The 22,393-nt window shown below is 37.3% G+C and overlaps 2 protein-coding genes across 2 annotated transcripts; both read right to left on the reverse strand.

The window, feature by feature from the left end:
• Positions 1-16,780: 16,780 nt before the first annotated feature.
• Positions 16,781-19,201, reverse strand: LOC124187805. The gene has a single exon (XM_046579991.1). It carries the CDS (start codon positions 19,199-19,201, stop codon positions 16,781-16,783), a length of 2,421 nt encoding a protein of 806 aa, XP_046435947.1.
• Positions 19,202-19,264: 63 nt separating this feature from the next.
• On the reverse strand, positions 19,265-22,058 carry LOC124187806. The gene is made up of 2 exons (XM_046579992.1): positions 21,536-22,058; positions 19,265-21,483 (listed from the first exon to the last, which is right to left on the reverse strand). Exons 1-2 carry the CDS (start codon positions 22,056-22,058, stop codon positions 19,265-19,267), a joined length of 2,742 nt encoding a protein of 913 aa, XP_046435948.1.
• Between the last annotated feature and the right edge of the window lie 335 nt (positions 22,059-22,393).

Below are 22,393 nucleotides of genomic sequence, written 5' to 3' on the forward strand. Positions count from 1 at the left end.
TATGTGATCGAATAATCAAAAACGACATAGAATTTTTTGAATAACTATGTCACCTCTGAAAAATTTATTTGTTGTAAGAATTTTTTTTTAGAAAAATTTTTTTTTTTTGAAAATGAATTCAAAATCATAATATATATAAGTAAAATATGAATTATAAATTTATTCGTCATATGTTCTATTCAATTAATCATAAATATAAACGAATTATAGATTATTACAATTGAATATAAATGGAGGCAATTGAATTCAGTAATTCGATGATATGAAAAATGATAAATTTAAATTATTCATTTTTCTAGAATTAATAAATAATCAATTTCCAAAAATTGAAAATATGAAATTGAATAACTAATAATTCACCCATCTGTATGTTTTCGTTAAACATTTTAATAAGTTATAAAACGTAGTATCAATGTTACAAATTACAATCCATAAAGTACATTGATTGGCATTTTTTGAATAAATAATATTTTCATCATAATTAATGTGTGAGCGAATAATGAAAAAGTATATATTTTTTTTTTAATGATTATAGTTATTTGTGAGAAATTTGATCAATCTGAAAATTTTGTCTTTCACATTTTCCTTATTTTAGAAGTAAACTGAAAATTATGATATATATAAAATAAATATAAATAATAAATTTATTAACAATTTGTTTTATTTAATTAATTATATATATATACAAATGATACATTAATATAATTCAATACAAATGAAGGCAACTGAATCAAATTATTCAATGTTATGGAAAATAATTAACCTACATAATTCATTTTTCTTAAGTTAAAAATTAATTAATTTTGAAAAATTGAAATTATGAAATTAAATAACTAATCATTCATCTATCTTCATGTTTTCTTCAAACTTCTTAATAAGTTCCAATCCATTGTATGAATGTTACAAATAACAATCCATAAAGTACATCTAATGGAATTTTTTTACTGAATTATATTTTCATTTCAATTAATATGTGAACTATTGAATCATTCAATTGTTTCCTTTTTTTGATTAGTCGTGGAAGGATGAGGGACATAGGGATAATGATTTTTTGTCTTTATTTTGGTGACACAACGCACACTGGTTTATTTGAAAAACAGAAAAAGAACTTCATTGAGAAAACTGAAAAATAGACTGTCTTCAGAAAAACTGAAATAAACTGTCTTTGGCTGATGTTTAACAAAAAGTAACAAAAAATATATACCGCAGATGTTGAACTTGGATTGCCTCTTTGTTCAAGTCTCTGAGCGAACTAACTCGTCGCGTCGTTCGTTTTGGCGGACTTGACGCCAAGGCTTCTTCACAAAAACAGGTTGTCGCGCTTCTAGAACGTTCCATCCCGACGCCTGCTTTTTGATTGGCCGAAGCCCTCAAGCCCGAGATCGGGATAAGAGCGAAACCCGTAAAGGCGGACTCGCTAAGAACTATTTTTCTCAATATGAACCAATAATCAAAAAATACATAGGATTTTTCTTATACATATATTTTTCTCTAAAACCTTTGATTGTTGTCAGAATTTTTTTTCAGAAAAATTATTTTTTCTCCAATAGTGAATTGAAGATTATAATATACATGAATAAAATATAAATAATAAATTTATTCACCATTTTCTCCGTTTAAATAATTATATATATGCTGATTACACATTATTAAAATTGAATATAAATGGAGGCAAGTTAATTGAATAATTATGTGACATAAAAGAAGAACATTTTCAAATTATTAATTTCCTTGAATTAAAGAATAATTAATTTTCTAAAATTAAAAATATGAAATTGAATAACTAATCATATATCTATCTGTATGTTTTCTTCAAACTCTTCAATAAGTCACAATCCATTGTATAAATGTTCCAAATCATAATCCATGAAGTACATGAAATGGCAATCTTTGATTGAATGATATTATTATCATAATTAATGTGTAAGCAAATAATGAAAAAATGCGACGGATTTTTTTAACAATTATAGTAATTTTTGAGAAATTTGATTACTGTGAAAATTTTTTTTTCAACATCTTCCTTTTTTTGGAGGTAAATTCAAAATTATAATATATATGAATGTAATATAAATGATAAATTTATTTGTCATTTTTTTATTAAATTGATTATATATTCATACGAATGATACATTAATATAATTGAATATAAATGGAGGCAACTGAATTGAATAATTTAATGATATGTAAAATAATTTACCTCACTTATTAATTTTTCTGAAATTAAAGAACAATAAGCTCTGAAAAATCAAAAATATAAAATGAAATATTTAATTATATATCTATCTTTGTGTTTTCTTCAATGTAAGAAATATGATTCATTTGAAGTATTTTTTTTTATATCATTAAATTATCCAATTCATTTGCCTACATTTATAATCAATTATATTAATGTATAACTTGTATGTATATGTGATTGATTGAATAAAGGAAATGATAAATGAATTTCCGATTTATATCTTATTTTTATATATCATAATTTTCAATTAACTTTGAAAAAAAAAGAATTAGGAAAAATGAAATTTTTACTGGAAATCAAGTTTTTAAAAATAAATATGATTATACGAAAAATTCTATATATTTTTTAATTATCCGCTCACATAATAATCATGATAAACATTATTTAATCAAAAAATGCCACTTAATGTTCTTTATGCATTGTAATTTAGAACATTTATACAATGGATCAGAACTGATTCGAAAGTGTAAAGAAAACATACACACAGATAAATTATCAGTTGTTTAGATTCATGTTTTCAATTTTCAAGAACTAATTATTTTTTGATTTAAGAAATATGATTCATATGGATTATTTTTTTTTATATCATTGAATTATTTAATTTATTTGCCTACATTTATAATAGATTATATCTATGTATAATTTGTATATATATATATATATATATATATATATATATATATATTGTAACGTTAAGTCTTTTCTGCCCCTCGTCGAGCGCTAATTTGTAACGCTAGATTTTGTTATTTTCGGACGAGGACTCACCGTTGACACTTTGGCGCGATTCTCTACTCATCCGCAATATTAAAACACAACAAAATAATTAAGTTGGGCGCCAGACGCATTAGCGTCGATTCTCAAATATTTATATAAATCAATAAAATTAACACAAGATAGTACAAAAGGGATAAGTAGAGAACCCGTTGTATGGCTGGCTAGGCACAGGTACGATCGCGTACATCCCGGTAGAGTGGCGGAGGTCAAGGCAGCTAGCAGTAATTCCAGAATTAAAGAAGATAACCAAATAAAGAATAAACTCCAGTTAAAAGGAAAATGAATAAGTCAGTCGATCATGTATTCTCGAGAAGGTTACATAAGTGAGATGTTATCGGTAGCGGTAGTAAATAAAACAGGTAATCGTTGTTTATAAAAATATCGGTAGAAAAGCAGTGAACGGTAGCTTTAACACGAGAGACGGTAGTTAACAGAGAAAAATAGACGTAGGCCGAGAGATGCGATATAATGCAAGAGTTGACTTAGAACTACACGTCACTGGGCGACGTGATCTTACCCAAGTTGCAAATGACACTACGAAAATTATTATTCTGTTAATTAGAACGAGAGAATTTTACTGCGATCGGTAGAAAACAACGAAACGGTAGTTCGGTAGAGGTACGATAAATTTACCATAAATCATAACCAAGATGAGAGATTGACAGTTAGTAACAATTTACTAAGTTGGCAAACGATCGACTCGGTAGCCTTCGGTAGAGTTATTCATACGGTAGATTCGATAATTTACAATCATTACATAATTGAGGAATTAAATAGTGAATTCCTAAATATAACTTTTGAGAGAATACCAAAATACAAAGTTATGAGAGTGAGAGAATTTCGGAGAATTTACAAAATAGAGAAATATACAAAAATACACCGCAATACAAAAGAATAAGTCACAGAACTTAATTTAACAAAATACAGGCAAATAAATAACAGGCAAAAATAATATAAAATGGTCAATAGTAACAAAGAAAAATGCGGTAATATCTGAAGGTGATTCTACGCTCGCTTGTACTCCATAGAACTCGATATACGATACAATAGGCACAAAAATAAATAAAAATATAATAAGCAATAACAGAAATAAAATATAAAGCACACTACTATTACAAGAAGAATATGGAATAAAATATGAAGCCAATAGGGCTCAAAATACGATAGAGACTACAGAAGCAAGATAATAGAGATTTACAAATAATCAGAAAAGTCATAAATACAAGAGATAATTATTTGGCAGCTACGAGGTCGCTCAGATACGAAAATAATGAATTACTGAAATCATGCAGTCACACGGAAGTCGTGGACCATGATTCACACAAAATGGCATCACTCGATGCAATCAAGAAACAATAAATATAATATTAATGACCGGAATCATGCAGCCACACGGCGGCTTACAGCAACATTAACCGTGGACCATGATTCACGCAAAATCGATAAATATTACCAGAAAGAATAGAAATTGTGAGCAACTTCGTAACAGTACAAGTCAAAGGCAAAAGCCTTACCTTAACGGTCGATCTCAGGCACACAAACTGACTCTAATTTAAATTATACTAAGGAATAACAAAACTGGGAAGGAAAGGAAAAGAGAAGGAAAAGAATTTAGAAAGATAACGATAGCGGTAGGATAGACGGTAGAACGATAGCGGTAGAATAGACGGTAGAACGGTAGCTTAAAACGGTAGTAATGGTCGGGAGAATAATCGGAAACGAAGCTGTTCCTCAACAGGTCGAGCGTAGAATAGCAGGTCGTAGTTCAGCTCGCCGATCTCGCGGTTGTCGTGAGGTGATTCTTCTTCTTTGATTGGTCGCTTGACCCCCACCGCAAATAGGCCATCCCCCTGTGGCGAATATCGGTTACTGCGTGGTCGTACGTTTTCCAAAAATTACCGCTAGATGTTGTGCAATGTGCTGCTCGCGATTTCGTCGTTGACACCAACTCGTACGGTTTCATAGTCGCTCCAGTTTGCAGTCCAGGCTGCCTATCCTCGGGGACTTCTTCGACAGAGGCACACACAGGGTGCCTCTCGGTCAAAGTTAGCGGGTGGAGAGTGACGCCTCATTGTTCACCTCCACCGGCTTTTGTACAGGCAGTAGCTAGCTGCCTGTACCTGAGGTCGTGCAGTCAGACGGTTGGCCAAACCGTGGACCACGACCCACACAATCGGTCCTCGTCGATAGGGAGGCGGCTAGTTCCTCTTTGAAGAACGATGCCCCCGGCCGCCGGGAGGATTTTTATCTCCCTGTTCACCGGCAGTCGAGGCGATACGGAAGGTTCGGATGGATGCTACCCCAGGTGTATATAAAGGTGCACCAAGGTAGCCAGTGTAGTCTGGTGAGACCGTCAGTAGGCGAAGTCGTCGAGAGCCGCAAACGGTAGATAGTGGTCCCTTGTTGATCGGGATCGTAGTCGTCCAAGTACCTTGTTAGTTTGCGCCGAAGCGCGAAATAAAGAATTTACAGAAAAGAATTAGTTAAAAGTAAATATTGCCTATTTTGTATGGAGTTCGTTTGGAGTACCCTGCTGAGGACGCGTAAATTAAAAATGACAGCGGTTGTGTGCCCTTGTGACGGGCGATTCTGAAACGCCACGTTACAATATATATATATATATATATATATATATATATATATATATATATATATATATATATATATATATATAATTGATTAAGTAAGTAAAATTATAGATGAATTTATTATTTATATCACATTTGTATACATTATAATTTCCAATTAACTTTTAAAAAAAGAAGAATTGAAAAAAAAAAATTTTCTCATGAATTAAATTTTTCAAATATGAATATAATCATTACAAAAATTCTATATATTTCTTCATTATTCGCTCACATATCAATTATAATAGAAATAGTATTCAATCGAAAAATGCCATTTAATGTACTTCATAGATTGTAATTTGGAACATTTATACAATGGATTATAACTTATTGAAAAGTTTGAAGAAAACATACAGATAGATGAATGATTAGTTGTTTAATATCATATTTTTAATTTTTGAAAATTGATAATTCTTCAGTTCAAGAAAAATGATCAATTTAAATTAATTATTTTCAATATCATCAAATTATTTAATTCAATTGCCTCTATTTATATTCAATCATAATAATGTATAATTTGTACATACATATATAATTAATTGAACAGAGAAAATGATGAATAAATTTATTATATATATTTTATTTATGTATATAATAATTTTCAATTCACTTTTGGAAAAAGAAGAATTTTTCTAAATAAAAATTTTCGCAATAATTAAATTTTCTAGATAAAAATATAATTATGAAAAAAATCCTATACATTTTTTGATTATTTGTTCACATATTATTTGAAATGAAAATATGAATCGTTAAAAAAATGCCATTTGATCTACTTCATGGATTGTAATTTTGAACATTCATACTATGGATAATAACTCATTAAAAAGTTCAAAGAAAACTCGCAGATAGATATATGATTAGTTATTCAATTTCGTATTTTTAATTTTTCAAAACTAATTATTATTTGATTCCAGAAAAATGAATTATTCAGGTTAAATATTTTCCATATCATTGAATTATTTAGTTCAGTTGCGTCCATATGTATTGAATTATATTGATGTATCATTTGTATATATATATAATTAATTAAATGAAAGAATCGAATGATAAATTTATTATTTATATTTCATTTATATACATTATGATTTTTGATTTACTTCTAAAAAAAGAATGAATTTAAAAAAAAAAAAAACGTTTTACATTGAATAAATTTTTTGAAAAGAAATATAATTATTGAAAAAACGTTTATATTCTCTAATTATTCGCTCACATATTAATCAAAGTAAAAACATTATTCATTAGAGTAATGCCATTTATTGTACTTTGTGGATTGTAATTTAGAACATTTATACAATAGATTATAACTTATTGAAAAGTTTAAAGAAAACATACACATAGCTATATGATTAGTTGTTCAATATCGTATTCTCAATTTTTCAAAATTAATTATTCTTCAATTTAAGAAAAATGATTAAGTTAAAGTAATTATTTCTAGTATCATTAATTCATTTGATTCAATTTCCTGCATTTACATTGAATCATATTAATGTATAATTTGTATACATACAAAATTATTGAATGAAAAAAATTACAAAATAAAGTTATTATTCATGTTTTATTTATATATATTATAATTTGTAATTTACTTTTAAGAAAAGAAGAATTTCTGAAAATCAAAAATTTTTTACATTAACTAAAATTTCTAAAAATAAATATGATCATCGAAAGAATTCTATATATTTTCCAATTATTTGCTCACATATTCATTGAAATAAAAATATCATTCATTAAAAAAATTCCATTCATTGTCCTTTGTCGATTGCAATTTGGAACATTTATACAACGGATTAGAACTTATTGAAAAGTTCAAAGAAAACATACAGATAGATGAATGATTAGTTGTCTAATTTCATATTCTTAGTCTTTAGAAATTAAGTATCTTTTAATTTGAGAAAAATGATTTATTTAAATTATTATTCTTCATATCATTAGATTATTTCATTGAATTGCCGCCCAATATTATTTTACATTAATGTATGATTTGGGGGGGCCACTGAACCGCCGTTGAGTCAAGACGCTTTTTCTGTGTGCTCTCTAAGTTTTATCATATAACTATACTGATTCGCTTTTCTACCTCAAGTGTTTGATCTCTCTTAACGCGCGAAATAAAACTCTATCATTCTAAATTAATGAATCTGGTGATATCTGCGGGTTTTCTTTCTTGTCACCCTGTTTTTGGCCCGACTAAGAGCATCTAAGTTAGGTGCTGGATGTTTCTCGGCTAATACTGCCCACGCGATTTATGAATACCAACGCCATCTCTGGTCTCGCCACGGGTAGCTCTCCATCGCTTTTAAGCACACCTGCAGCCGTCGGTAACTTTCAAGTAAAAACCCCTGTAATTGCCACTCCGAAGTCAGGCAGACCGTCTAACCAGCAACTACTGGTTGCGGCCAGCCAATCTTGTACTCTTATCACGAACTACACAGTTGATACGATGAGAAAAAGAACTTTGGACGATTCCTGGCAGTCAGAAGACTCTACTCTGGACTTCAGAACACCTAAAAAACTCAACAAGTAGTCAAGTCCCGTCAAGCCCAACTTTTTCGATCAACCCGCAGACATGGAACGAATTCTCAATGAAATTGCTGCGCTTAGAACCAGCCAAGAAGAAAAACCCAAGGAACTAATGGACAAACTTCAAGAGAACTTTTTGAAAGACCAGGCCTCCTTCACTGAGATAAAAGCCAGCCTCATGTTGCTAGAAGAGGAACATAAAGCAACCAAGACTGACCTGACTAACCGTATTGCAGAACTTGAAAAAAATGCTGTTACGATGGATCAACGGAGTAACATTCTGACGGACCCGTCTTCTTCTAATCTCAACTTCACTGCACGTGTTAATAATCCTAGAAATGATCAGATCTCTTATCTCACTAATAAGCTAGATTCTATCGAAAAAGAAAGTAAAAAGACAAACATCTCTATTACAGGGTACTCTTTTACCTCCAGCGACCACGTATCCGAGATTAAAAATTTCCTCAGTACGAAATTCGGAATATCGTGCCTTAACATTTCGCTAAAAGAATTCACGAAACGGATTATTGTGAATCTCTTTGATCTTGATCAGAAAGCGCATATTCTCAAGAACAAAAAAAATATTCTAGCAGGCACAAAAATCTACATCAACCCGGACCGTACTGCGAAAGAGAGGACAATAGATTGGCATGTAAGAACAAAGATTAAGCAACTAGTGAGTGAAGGCACAAAGTTCAGCAGAAAAGGAAACAAGATCGCAACGAAGGACTTGGTTTATTCGTGGGATGAGGCAAAAAACGCTCTTGTTCCTCAGCCAAAAACCGTAAGCTCCTTTATTCCAGAACTGAATACTGTCCCAAAAAATTTTCAGCAAAACTAGATAACAGCTCGCCTGAATTGACTGAAATAACATTCTGGAATCTCCACGGCTTCTCAAACCTCCAACACAGCTCGTTAATAAACCACTCTACCATCATAGCAGTCTGCGAAACCTGGAACACGCAGCCGATTTCACCACCTTTCCTCGCTAACTACAACACATACTGGTCCAATGCCATCAGGAACCATGCCATCGGAAGAGCCAGTGGAGGCCTAATCACTGCAATTAACGCTAACCTCAAAGCATCGTTACTAGAAGACGCTCCATGCTGGATCTTCAACAAAGTATTAATAGGTTCTACAGTACTGATCCTTGGCTCAGTCTACCTAAGAAAATGTCTCGACCTTCGATTCCTACTCGATATACTACAAGAGGTAATTGATGGCATCGAATCCTCCCAAACGTACGATATATTCATTATTGGTGGAGATCTGAACGCCAAAGTAGGCTCTCTGAACCCCTGGCCAGAGGAACTCTTCATAGGACTTCCTCTAAACCCGCTAATTACTACAACAGATGAAACAATATGTGATAGAGGATGTATGCTCATGGACTTCATGCTCGGCAGCGACTTCATCCTTTTAAATGGCAGAACAATTGGTGATTCCCCGGCTCAGCCTACTTTCAATAATCGTGGCACTTCAATAATTGACCTGGTTTGGGTTGACATCTCTGCGCTTCACCTGATAGTGGATCTAGAAGTCATTCTTGAACCATCTCTTTCGGACCATCGACCTGTCCGTCTAACCATTCATACCGAGACACTTGACCAACATCATGCCTGCGCTCCACAGGCCACTCCACACATAAAGAAAAAAATCGTCTGGTTTGAAGAAGCCAAACTGACATACCAGAACCACCTACTTAGTTCACAAGACCTCCGGGATGTCTAGAACGATCCAGCTGATACCACCTACAACTGGCTGCTAAGCTCTATACACTCTGCTGCTCAGAAGGCAGGACTAATAAAAGTTTCAAATTCAACCAGCAGTCTAAAAGCGTCCCGTACCCCATGGTTTGCCAAAGGCTGCAAAGACGCTAAAAGAAATTTTCGGAAAGCACGTCGAAACTGCAAGAAAGGTCAATTCAATATTAAGGCGCGCCGAGAAGTGTCAAATTGCAAGAATATCTACAGAAACCTTTGCCAAGAAAAAAAAGAAAGCCTACATTTTGAACATCAAGAATGATTTTGCCAACGTGTCCGTCCCTTCCAATTTCTGGGCTGCGGTGAAAAAATTTAGCTTCAGAAAAGGAGCGCAATGCCAAATTCCGGTGAACACGTGGAATGCCTTTTACGCCACAATATACAAACCACGAATTGTCATTCCATCTCTTCTGCCGAAGATTGTCAACAACACTTTAGACGTCGAAATTTCTCTTACCGAGCTGGACGCTACACTCGCATCTCTCAAATCAGGCAAGACCCCTCGCCCTGACCTTGTAATAAACGAGCTTTTAAAAGCACTAACTAGTCAACACAAAGAAATCCTCAGAAGCCTATTCAACAAGGTACTCGAGGAGGAGCAAGTCTCCAGATCCTGGGCAATCATGCAGATGACTATGATACACAAAAATGGTGATAAGTCTGATCCATCTAACTACCGAGGCATAGCCCTTATCAACACAATCACTAAGATTTTTACAACTCTTCTAAAAAAAAGATTCGTTACGTGGGCAGAGCAAGAAAATCATCTTCCCGAGTGCCAGCTGAGATTCCGCAAAAACCGAGGTTGCACCGAAGCCATATTCTCCCTTATCAGCTCCATACAACTTCAATTCCGCCACAAAGATGGGAGAGAGATATTCGGCATCTTTGTAGACTTCCAAAGAGCGTTTGATTCGGTTCCTCACACACTTCTCTGGGAGAAGCTCCACCGAATGTCGCTAAGCAATCCAAAGGTTACTACGGCCTCAGTATTAACGGACTAACTGACATCCTGATGCTTCTTTACGCCGACGACACGGTCATCTTTGCTCACTCACCAATAGATTTGCTACGAAAGCTCCGAGTGCTGGAAGAATACTGCGACGCAAATGGTCTCACCGTCAACAAATTGAAAACCAAGATTGTCACCTTCAAAGCTGCTAGGAGGACACGTGATTGCTTGTCGCGATACAGAATGTACAAGGGCTCATGCTTAGAGGTAGTCAAAAGTTACTCATACTTGGGTGTCAACATATCCTCGTCGACAAAGGGGCTTAGATCATTACAAACAGCTATCAACAAGGCTAAATGTGCCTCTGGAGCTGCTATGACCATACTGGCTGAAGCTAAATGTGACTCGTGGGAATCCTACAATAAAATCTTCGAGAGCATGGTGGAGTTTGTTTTCCTGTATGCTTTCCCAGCATGGGGTCTTTGGTAGCGCAATTCACTGAAGCCCGTTCAAACCTTTTTTTATAAAAAACTTTTTAACCTTCCACGAAACTCGGCCGAATGGGCTGTACGGCTAGAGTTTGGTCTTGTCCCAGTTGCATATAAAGCGATGCTCCGTCTGTGGAGATGGCTAATCAAAACGCTCAAATCAAAAGACACCTGCCTGCACAAAATTTGCGTGGTTCACCTGTTCGAATTAGCCAAAAATACTACGACTACTTCTCCTTACAACTGGGCTACTCAAATAAGAGAATTTTTAACGGAATGTGAAGCTACTGACCTCTTTGATACGCTTGATCCGCTTATCTGGGAAGCAAGAACAGACAGCGTTTTGCAGCGGTATCGTGCAATTCTGTTACTCTGGGATACAATTGCTTCAAGAAGCTCCAGTTCACTCGAATTCCAGCTAGCCAGACGAGACCGATACACACCAGCCAAATACCTGCTGATAAAACTGCCTCTTTCAACTAAGCACGCCCTTGCACAACTAAGACTTGACAACATCTATAATTGCTTTCTAAATCTAAGCATGCTGGCTATTAAATTCTCGCCAAACAATCAATGCCCATTATGTAACCTACACGAAGCTGACAGCCTCCGCCACTTCCTGAGTATGTGCCCAATGTTCACGGCCTTAAGAGCATCTTATCTCCAAGACACCCTTCGAAAAACAGGAACCATCGACAAGCTACTAGCAACTACAAATGTCAAGGAAATATTTGCGATTGCTAACTACGTGGAATCGTGCTTGAAACTGAGAGCCTGGGCTCTGAACCTGTGACACCATAGATCATAAAATTTAAATCACTACACGTATACTCTACTGTTAATTCTGGTTGAACAAGCTGTTATCTATGTAATAAGTTTTATTAGTTAATTGTGAAAAAAAAAAAAAACTATCTGAGTCATTAATTAGTTAATTATATATTCAGGATGTTTTTGCCGCACTGATCAACTCCTCGAAAGGAGAGAATTGACAGTTTGTTATGTTATTTTTTACTCTATTTTATCTTATTTTACATTTTGCTGTCTTATTCTACACAACAACTGATTAACTATTTTGTATGAACTTGTATTGTATTTCTCCCTTGCTAAAAACAGTTTTGTAACTATTTAATGCAATAAATTAAAAAAAAAAACATAAAAAAAAAACATTAATGTATGATTTGTATCTTTATACATGTATATAATTAGTTAAATAATAAAAAAATGATGAATAAATTCATCATGTATATTTTATCTATGTGTATTATAATTTGTAATTTGACTCTAAGAGAAAGTTGACTTAAGAAAAAAAAAAAAAATTTCTAATAATTAAATTTTTCTAAAATAAATATCATTATTGGAAAAATTGTACATATTTTTTAATTGTTTGCTCACATATTAATCAAAATAAGAGTATCATTCATTAAAAAAATGCCATTCGTTGTCCCTTATGGATTGTAATTTGGAACATTTATCAATGGATTAGAACTCATCAAAAAGTCTGAAGAGAACATACGGATCGATAAATGATTAGTTACTCAATTTCATATTTTTGATTTAGAAAAACTGATAATTTTTTAATTTAAGAAATATGATTCAATTGAAGTATTTTTTTGAATTGAATTATTCAATTCATTTGCCTACATTTATAATCACTCATATTATTGTATAATTTGTATGTATTTATGATTGATTGAATAAAGAAAATGATAAATGAATTTCTGATTTATATCATATTTCTATATATCATAATTTTCAATTAACTTTCAAAAAAAGAAGAATTAGGAAAAATAAAATTTTTACACAAAATCAATTTTTTAAAAATGAATATGATTATCCGAAAAATTCTATACATTTTTTAATTATTCGCTCACATAATAATTATAATAAACATTATTCGATCAAAAAATGACATTTAATGTTCTTTATGCATTGTAATTTAGAACATTTATACAATGGATTAGAACTGATTGTAAAGTGTAAAGAAAACATACACACAGATAAATGATCAGTTGTTTAGTTTTGTCACGTGGGGTGAGGGTGTACTGAGCGGTGGTAGTTAATGATTAATTGAATAATCAAGCTCCCACGTAACGACAATGAATAATTATTAAAACTAAGAAAAGACCTACCTTTCGGTAAGCCGGTAATTTGTAGGATCGTGTTGCTATAGTCCTGTACAGGTCTGTGAGATTTGTTTAAATTGTTGAGGCAATTTTATACTAATAAAAATGGGAAAAAGGTCGTTCAAAATAAATGTTTAATATGATTTAACTGGTAAAAGATGAAGTATATTCTGTTTCGATTTGGTGATTGAAATGTTTGGTAACAATTAATGGTGATAATGATGTAAGAGCCGAAAGTAACAATTTATAAAGTGTTCGAGTTTATACAAATCGTTTGTTATTCTATTCTAAAGGATATTATTGTTTGGTACCAGGAACATCTACTCTGAACGATGGTTATAACTAGCTGGTCGTGATTATTGTATTGTATCTCTCTTTTTAGATTATCTTAAATCAATTATATATCCTATTGTTAAGTCTTGTTGATTAATTCTTGGAATACAATAAGTATGATTTAATTGGGGGTAGTGAAGCTAGCCACCAATTCTAGACTTGCTTTTGAATGAATATTACTGAAGTAAATTTGGATTATAAAGGTGAAACAAGAATTCGTTTAATTTCGAAGATTAACACTCGGATTGACTTAGCTTTAGGTGAATCGGTCGACGAGATTGAGAGCCGTCGGATCGTATCGGTCTGCGTCGGTAGAATGCTGGACCAGGCGCCTCACCTCAAATTTGGAAGAGTTGATCAATCGAATGATGTTGAACGTCGGTCACTTAGTCTTTTTAGATTTGGAATGATATCTTGTTATCGAATGTTATAGTTGAAAGTGTCAATTTTCTGATTTTAATGTATGATGAAATTGATTGCTACGATTTATTTATTAGAAATGATAGTGTAATTATTATTATTATTACTCAAGATTACCTGATTCGATTGAATCAGGGCCGAACTCCGTTTAATCATGGAAAATGGAACTGCATAAAAATGTCTATTCGCGAAATGATGAGATTCAGTAAAGAACAGAAAAGATGGAAACGTAGAAGAAAGTGAGTCTCTTGCAGCTAACAGAATAACTGAATGCTCGAATTTGACGAATTAGCGCGAGACTTTAGGTCGGTCACAACTAAGATTTTCCAAACGCTACTCTTGCTTCAGAGGGCTAATCCGGGTTTACGTCCACGCACTTCGCGACTTGACAGACGAAAGACGCGGCTTCTTAGGCCCGAGGGTCCAAGGAGCTGCAGTTGTAATTAGTTACAACGGTAATTAGCCAATGAGGTGCGAGGGCGACCTCCTGGTGCCCAAATCCACATGGTCAGCGTTACTTCTCGCTCTTCGACGGTGTTCCGACGATTCTCAATCTCGTCGGTGACACATTGAAGATATGAACAAAAGATATTTACTTGCAATGTTCACACATTCATTCATACATCCTAATAAGTAATCTATTTTAATTTGGTGGTTCGAAAGGTAATGGTTTATCCTACTTATTGATTATAGTTTTACTTAAAAAGAGGGATATTTCCAGGCTGAGCGCTACTGATGCTAATTCAGCAGTCTCCTATCTCAGTTCTTGGTACCAGTTAAATAGAAGAAAGTTGAACCTTATACTAGGGATCATTGTTGGTCTCTACGTGACTTTTGCCAGGAGGGGTGGAACTCGCCGTTATTAGAATATGAGATTTTGATGAAATGATATCTGTGCACTAAAGAAATTGAAGAAATGAAATGGAATGGAATTTTGAAAGAGGTACGCCAAGGAAGTACGTCGGCGCGTAACAGTTTCATATTTTTAATTTTCGAAAACTCATTATTTTATAATTTAAGAAATATGATTCATATGGATTATTTTTCTCTATATCATTGAATTATTTAATTCATTCGCCTACATTTATAATAGATTATAATAATGTATAATTTGTATATATATCATAATTTCCAATTAACTTTTAAAAAAAGGAGAATTGAAAGAAAAAAATTTTCATATGAATTAAATTCTTCAAAAATGAATGAAGTTATTACAAAAATTCTATATATTTCTTCATTATTCGCTCACATATTAATTATAATAAAAATAGTATTCAATCGAAAAATGCCATTCAATGTACTTCATAGATTGTAATTTGGAACATTTATACAATGGATTATAACTTATTGAAAAGTTTAAACAGAACATACAGATAGATAAATGATTAGTTGTTTAATATCATATTTTCAATTTTTGAAAATTAATAATTCTTCAATTCAAGAAAAATGATCAATTCAAATTAATTACTTTCTATATCATCGAATCATTTAATTCAATTGCCTCTATTTATATTCATTCATAATAATGTATAATTTGTACATATATATATATACATTAAAGTTGGCAAAACTAATGGTAAACCTGACCGCAAAAATATATTCAAAATTCATATTTTGTAGTTGATAATTCATAATTTTTCTTCCAAATTTTTCTACATTCTGCAATATTTCGAAAAAATTATTATAAAATTAATATATCCCACAAAACAAAATTTACCACAATATGACCAAAAATTAAAATACTTAGTGAAAATCAGTGAAAACATCTAGATCGATTTGTGACAATTTGTTTCAAACAGCCGCCATTATTTTGTTTTTATCGATTTTGTATTAACTGTGGTAAATTGTTTTGCAAGAAACCTCACTCCTCAATATGTTTCTGATTTTTTTGTCTCAGACTTTGCCAATCTTGAGATTATAACCATTCCTAATCTGTATTATAACTGTTCTCACATAGTTGTAACAATGTTGTGTGACTGTAGCAAGTACTGGTTATACAATTGCAATATTGAAACATTTTATAATATTCACATAACCTGAATGTTTAAAGAGATGGCAAAAAGATATGGATCATCGACGTGGGATCCGCGAATTAGTGATGAGAACGAGTGTGAATGAAACGAAAGTGATGTTGAGATGGAGAGAGATAATGAATGCCGATAAACTAGATTTTTATTGGTTTTGATGAGGCGATACAAACCGTATCGCAAGAGAACGTTACAGAGAGTGAAGATTTTACAGAGCGAGAGAACACATAGATTATACACATACATGATTTCGAGATAGTAGACAATACATGAGATACAGCTGATGGGTTTTGAGTCGCGACACGGGCAAGCGGCGAGATTTGACGCAGAGACGGCAAGTAAACATTGCACGCGAGTGTGCGTACAAGTGCGAGGACGATTCTGAGTGTCGCGAGACACACATTTAACTATTCGATACCTTGCCGAAACATACCGCCCGCTTCGCTATCGGTAACGATCGCGAAATTAGATTATGCCGCCCGCCGTGCGTTATTTATTCTTAGAGTCAATAATTGTCTTAAAAGGACACTGGAAGCACACACAATTTTACGATTGGACGTTTTAATACAGAGGATTTCGTTTTAACGGTCACAACGCGAACGAGACCGTCGGTTCCCGGATGCACTTCGATCACTTTCGCGAGGGGCCACACAGATGGAGGTAGATTTTCGTTTTTTACGAGAACGATGGATCCGATTTTGATGTTCCCGTGATGAGTCTGCCATTTCGAGAGGTTTTGGAAGGACTGAAGATACTCCGTACTCCACCGTTTCCAAAAATGCTCCAGCATTTGACGCGAGTGTTGCCAATGCGATAGCCGTTGAACTGGCACCTCGATGAGTGACGGCTCAGGAATTGTGTTCAATGCTGAGCCGACGAGAAAGTGTCCTGGAGTCAAGGCACTTGGATCCCGTGGATCGTCCGAGATAGCGCAAAGAGGTCGAGAATTAAGCGTGGCTTCTACTTGCATGAGGAACGTCGCGAATTGCTCGAACGTTTGAGTAGCTTCTCCAATGACTCGTTTGAGGTGAAATTTGACTGATTTCACTCCGGCTTCCCATTTTCCACCGAAATGAGGCGCGGAGGGAGGATTGAACCGCCACTGGGTTCCGTGTGATGCGAGGGTGTTTGCGATTTCTGCGAACTCCTTTGACGATGCAGCGAGAAGACGGCGAAGTTCTGAGTCTGCGCCGACGAGATTCGTTCCACAATCGCTTGCGATTGAGGCACAAATTCCTCGTCGAGATGTGAAGCGTTTGTACGCCGCGATGAATGCCTCCGTCGTGTAGTCCGAAACTAGCTCGAGATGCACAGCCGAGGTCGTGAAGCAGATGAAGATAACGATATATCCCTTGCATGATTTCGCTCCTCTTCCGCGGGAGGCTCGAATCGAGAATGGACTAGCGTAGTCAACGCCAGAGTGAAGAAACGGCCTTGATTGCGTGACTCGAGACTGAGGGAGTTGGCCCATCTGTTGGCTGCTGAGGGTGGCGCGATGACGCGCACAAGGAACGCAACGATGTATGAACATGCGGATCGGTACTCTTCCTCCCAGGATCCAGTACCGCTGTCGGATTGTAGCGAGAGTGAGTTGCGGACCTCCGTGGAGCGTCAACCGATGATGATGATCGATGATCAATGTGGAGAACGATGATTCGCGAGGCAAGATGAACGGGTGCTTTTCGTCATACGAAAGCAATGAGTGATTCAGTCGACCACCGACTCTGAGGAATCCGTTCGAATCGATGAACGGCGTGAGTCGCGATAGTGGATGACTTCGAGTGAGACTTGAGCTTGTCTCGATTTGGCGAATTTCTTCTGCAAAGTACGCCTGCTGGGTCACCTTGGTCCAAAACAGTTGGGCGTCGCTCAATTCGAGAGTAGAGATCGGTCCGACAGTGATAGACGTGTTTACGCGATTCGATGTCGTCTTCGCGAGGAACCGATTTGCTGCGCGTTTACACAATGATGTGACTTTGAGGAGAGTCGATAGTTTTGAGTAGCGATCGACGAGATCCCAGATTTGTAGCGGCTTAGCTGTTGCGATGTGCGTCGACAGCCCTTTTCTTTCCTCGAGATGACTGTTTTCTTCCGGTCGCGGAGATAAGGATGGCCAATTGACAGAAGGCTTCGAGAGCCAGGATGGTCCGAAGGTCCAAAGTTCTGATTTTTGGAGTTGCTCCGGAGATGCACCACGAGACGCAAGATCAGCGGGGTTTTCAAAACCCGAGATGTGATACCAACGAGCGCGCGCGAACTCTTGGATTTTCGTTACGCGATTACGAACGAATTCCTTCCACCGCGATGGGTGGCTTTTGATCCACGCGAGCGCGACTGTGGAATCCGTCCACAGATAAACCGGGGTGTTTTCGAAATTAAGAGTCTTTTCCACATCACACATCAACCGGACGAGAAGATTCGCAGCACAGAATTCGAGACGAGGAATTGTCACCTTCTTTAGCGGCGCTACTTTAGTTTTCGCGCACACTAGCGAAACGCGCACTTCGTGAGTGTTGATATACGTTCGCGCGTAGATCACTGCGCCTAATGCACTTTGAGAGGCGTCCGCGAAACCGTGGATCTCTATCCCGAGAGATGCTGAACTTGACCCGATCCTTCGTGGGATGGTGATAGCTGAGATGCCTTGAAGATCTTGTAGAAACTCGATCCATCGCGAGGACAATGAAGCTGAGATCGGCTCGTCCCAGTCGAAACCGAGTGCCCACAATTCCTGCATAAAGATTTTGGCTCTGATCGTGATCGGCGAGAGCCATCCGAGAGGATCAAAGAGCTGCGCGGTTTGTGAGAGAACTTTTCGTTTCGTGAAATTGTCCCGAGTTTGATGAATTTGCGGAGAGAACGCGAACGCGTCGATGTCTGGTCTCCACGCAAGACCGAGAGCCCGAAAGAATGGACTTTGATCGAGATTCAGATGCATCGCGATCTCTTGATGGTTTCGAGAAATGTCAACGAGAGTTTCTGGGTGGCTTGAAGTCCACTTTTAAAGTTCGAAGCCGCCCGCCTTGAGCAATTGATTGAGTTCGTTGATTTTCTCGCGACCTTGATCAACGTCCTCTGCTCCTGAGAGGATGTCGTCGACGTACGTGTTTTCGAGAATGACGTGGCTCGCAAAGGGATACTGCTTACCTTCGTCCTGAACGAGTTGATGAAGAACACGGATCGCGAGATACGGAGCGCTTGCAAGACCATACGTTACCGTAGTCAGTTGATATTCTTCAATCGATAGCCCTGGTTCTTCCCTCCAGAGGATTCGCTGGAAATCTTGGTCATCATTGTGGACCAAAATTTGTCGGTACATCTTCACGATGTCTGATGAGAACGCGACTGGATATTGTCGCCAGCGTAAGAGAACGTCCGCGAGGTCGGTTTGCACTTTTGGACCGACGAGAAGATTGTCATTGAGAGAAAGTCCGAGGTTGGTTCTTTGAGACCCGTTGAACACGACACGCAACTTTGTTGTTGAACTGCTGTCGCGAACTACACCGTGATGGGGAAGATAAAACACGCGGGAATTGTCTTCAGGTATATTGATAGCGCGACGCATGTGCCCGAGTTGACGATATTCACGAAGGAAGCTCGAGTAAGCCTCCTTGAGTTTCGCGTCGCTACCGAACCGTTTCTCCAAACGAAGGAGCATTTGATGCGCGGGATTCCGCGAGTTGCCGAGCTCTACCGAATTGTCCTTGAGCGGCAGCCGAACTACGTAACGACCAGACGCAGTTCGAGAAACCGTTTCGCGAAAGTGTTGCTCACAACGCTCTTCTTCGGAAGTTAGTGCCAAAGGTTTCGACACTTCTTCCTGCTTCCAAAACTGCTGCACGAGATCGAGCAGTTCGTGATCGAGGGAGCATTGGAAGCCTTGGATAGCGCCATACGAGGGGCTTGCTGCTTCCACTGAAACGCAGCCGGAGAGGACCCAACCGAACTGAGTTTCTTGCGCGATTGGTGTTCCTGGTGCTCCTCTTCGAACTCCTTGACTAATGATGTTGCTGTAGATGTCAGCTCCGAGAATTACGTCGATTTGACTGGGATGTGCAAAGCTTGGATTGGCGAGGTTGAGTCCTCGTAGATGAGGCCAGTCTTCGACGAGAAGTCGAAATGAGGGTATATACGATGTGAGTCGTGGAAGCACGAGTGCCTCCACCTGACACGAGAACGAGGTGTGAGCACGAGATTTGAGTTGCAATGTTGCTATGCCGCGAGTCACTGCCGATTGATGAGCTCCGACGCCAATGATCGGTATCGTTGCTTGATGCCGACGTAATCGCAATTGTTGCGCTAGCGACTCCGTGACGAATGAACTTTCGGATCCTTGATCGAGTAGAGCGCGAGCGATGATTCTTTCTCCAGTCTCCGGATTCGAGGCGATCAATTGCACTGTGGCGAGAAGAACTGGAGAGCGCTTGATCATTGTAGGCTGAGCTGAGTGGTTGCTCACCTGAAAGGCGCTGTTCGAGATCGGTGCGTTCTGCACTGCAGGTTGCGCTACTGCGGCCTGTCCTTGAGATGTGCCGCGGTTGGCAGCTGTCGAGATTGAGGAAAAGTTCCGATGCAGCAAGGAATGATGTCGACCGTTGCACATGCGACACGTTTTGTTGGATCGACAGTCCTTCTGCTGATGTGGACCGAGACAATTGAAGCAAAGCTTTTTCGCAGAAACCACTTCCCTTCTTTGATCCAGAGATTTGTCGCGAAAGGTCGAACAGAACGCGATGTAGTGGTTGCCTTTGCAACAAGCACACGACTGTTCCTTTGATTGCGCTGTATGTGACCTTGTCGTCTGAAGATTTGACCTTCCTTGCAATGAGTGCGGTTTCGACGTCGCGATTTGATTATGAGCATGAGCTTGCTCCACGGCTTCGAGGGTATGGATGCGACCGACGAGAAACGCCTTGAGCTCCGCAGTCGTGGGGGGCTCGAGTTTCTCGGTAACACTTTTCTCCCACTCTTCGAGAGATGCTCGGTCGAGCTTGCGAATCGTCATGTGCACGATGATGTGATCCCCTAATTTCTCGGGACTAGCGAGAAGTTCGAGCGCGCCAAGAGCTTCGCAAGTGTTGCTGTGCAAGCTCTTTAGTTCCGATGATGATTTTTTAGTGACGCGAGGAATCGCGAAAAGTGTCGCGAGATGAGAATCAGTCAGAAGCCGCTTGTTTTCGTATCGTGAAACGAGAGTTTCCCAGGCTCGAGGGAAGTTTTCTGCGGTGAGAGAAATGTTTTTGGATAAGTTGTAATGGTTCATCGGTCACACTGGTTTTGAGGTAGTGCAGCTTTTCCACTTCCGAATGTTGCGAATTTTTGCGAACCATCGACGAGAAGAGGTCGTGAAACGGCTTCCATTCTGAGTAGCTGCCCGCGAAAGTGGGCAGTTCGATACGCGGTAGCCGTTTTGATGATCCTCCTGCTGGTGCGTCTTGAGGAGCTGCAGCGGCTTGCGCGGTTGCTGCAGGCGCAGGCTTTAGAGATTCGAGAAGATCAAGCATCACTCCTTCGCCACTCAAGAAGTGCTCTTCACACAGTCCGTAATGATCTTTCGTGAAGTACGAAAGCCTTTTGATCGCGTCGAGTTGATCACCTTTTGCTGCGAACTTGATCTCGCTGATCTTCTCGTGATTATCTTGGAACTTATTCCAACTTGAATTTAAGGCATTAAGCCGCGACTTCACCTGCCCGTAAGTGATTTTTGCCTCGCCGAGCTTGCGCAGGTTTTTGACGGCACGAGAGATGCGCCAAATGTAGTCGTTTTGACGTTCGATATGTTCTTCGATCGACATGTTGATGTACGAGAGGATTTAAACTCACGCGACGAACTGAGTTTTCATGAACGAGACACAAACACACTGATAGTAGCGCGACGCGATTCACACTTCGAGAGATCGGTATTGTTGACGCTCAGATCTTAGTCACGGTCACTACAGAGGACACCGCACGTTTGAATTTAACGGACGCGACTGATTTTTGTTAATGGTTTTCACCGATAACGAGATTGTTCACTTTGATAACGTGAACTTTCGCAACTTGATGCATACGCGATAGTTCCGTTTCACTCACTAGCTAATTCGTTTTCCCGTAAGTCGCAACGATTCGAAAGATTCGACTCGATTTGCGA

Source organism: Neodiprion fabricii, chromosome 1 (assembly GCF_021155785.1).
Source record: "Neodiprion fabricii isolate iyNeoFabr1 chromosome 1, iyNeoFabr1.1, whole genome shotgun sequence".
NCBI lineage: Eukaryota > Metazoa > Arthropoda > Insecta > Hymenoptera > Diprionidae > Neodiprion > Neodiprion fabricii.

Bases quoted from the DNA above. Each gene is read 5' to 3' on its own strand.
- LOC124187805 (XM_046579991.1), bottom strand. From the start codon at position 19,201: ATGCATCTGAATCTCGATCAAAGTCCATTCTTTCGGGCTCTCGGTCTT.
- LOC124187806 (XM_046579992.1), bottom strand. From the start codon at position 22,058: ATGTCGATCGAAGAACATATCGAACGTCAAAACGACTACATTTGGCGC. The intron at 21,484-21,535 runs GTGTGACCGATG...CTCTCACCGCAG, and splicing joins GCTGCACTACCTCAAAACCA to AAAACTTCCCTCGAGCCTGG.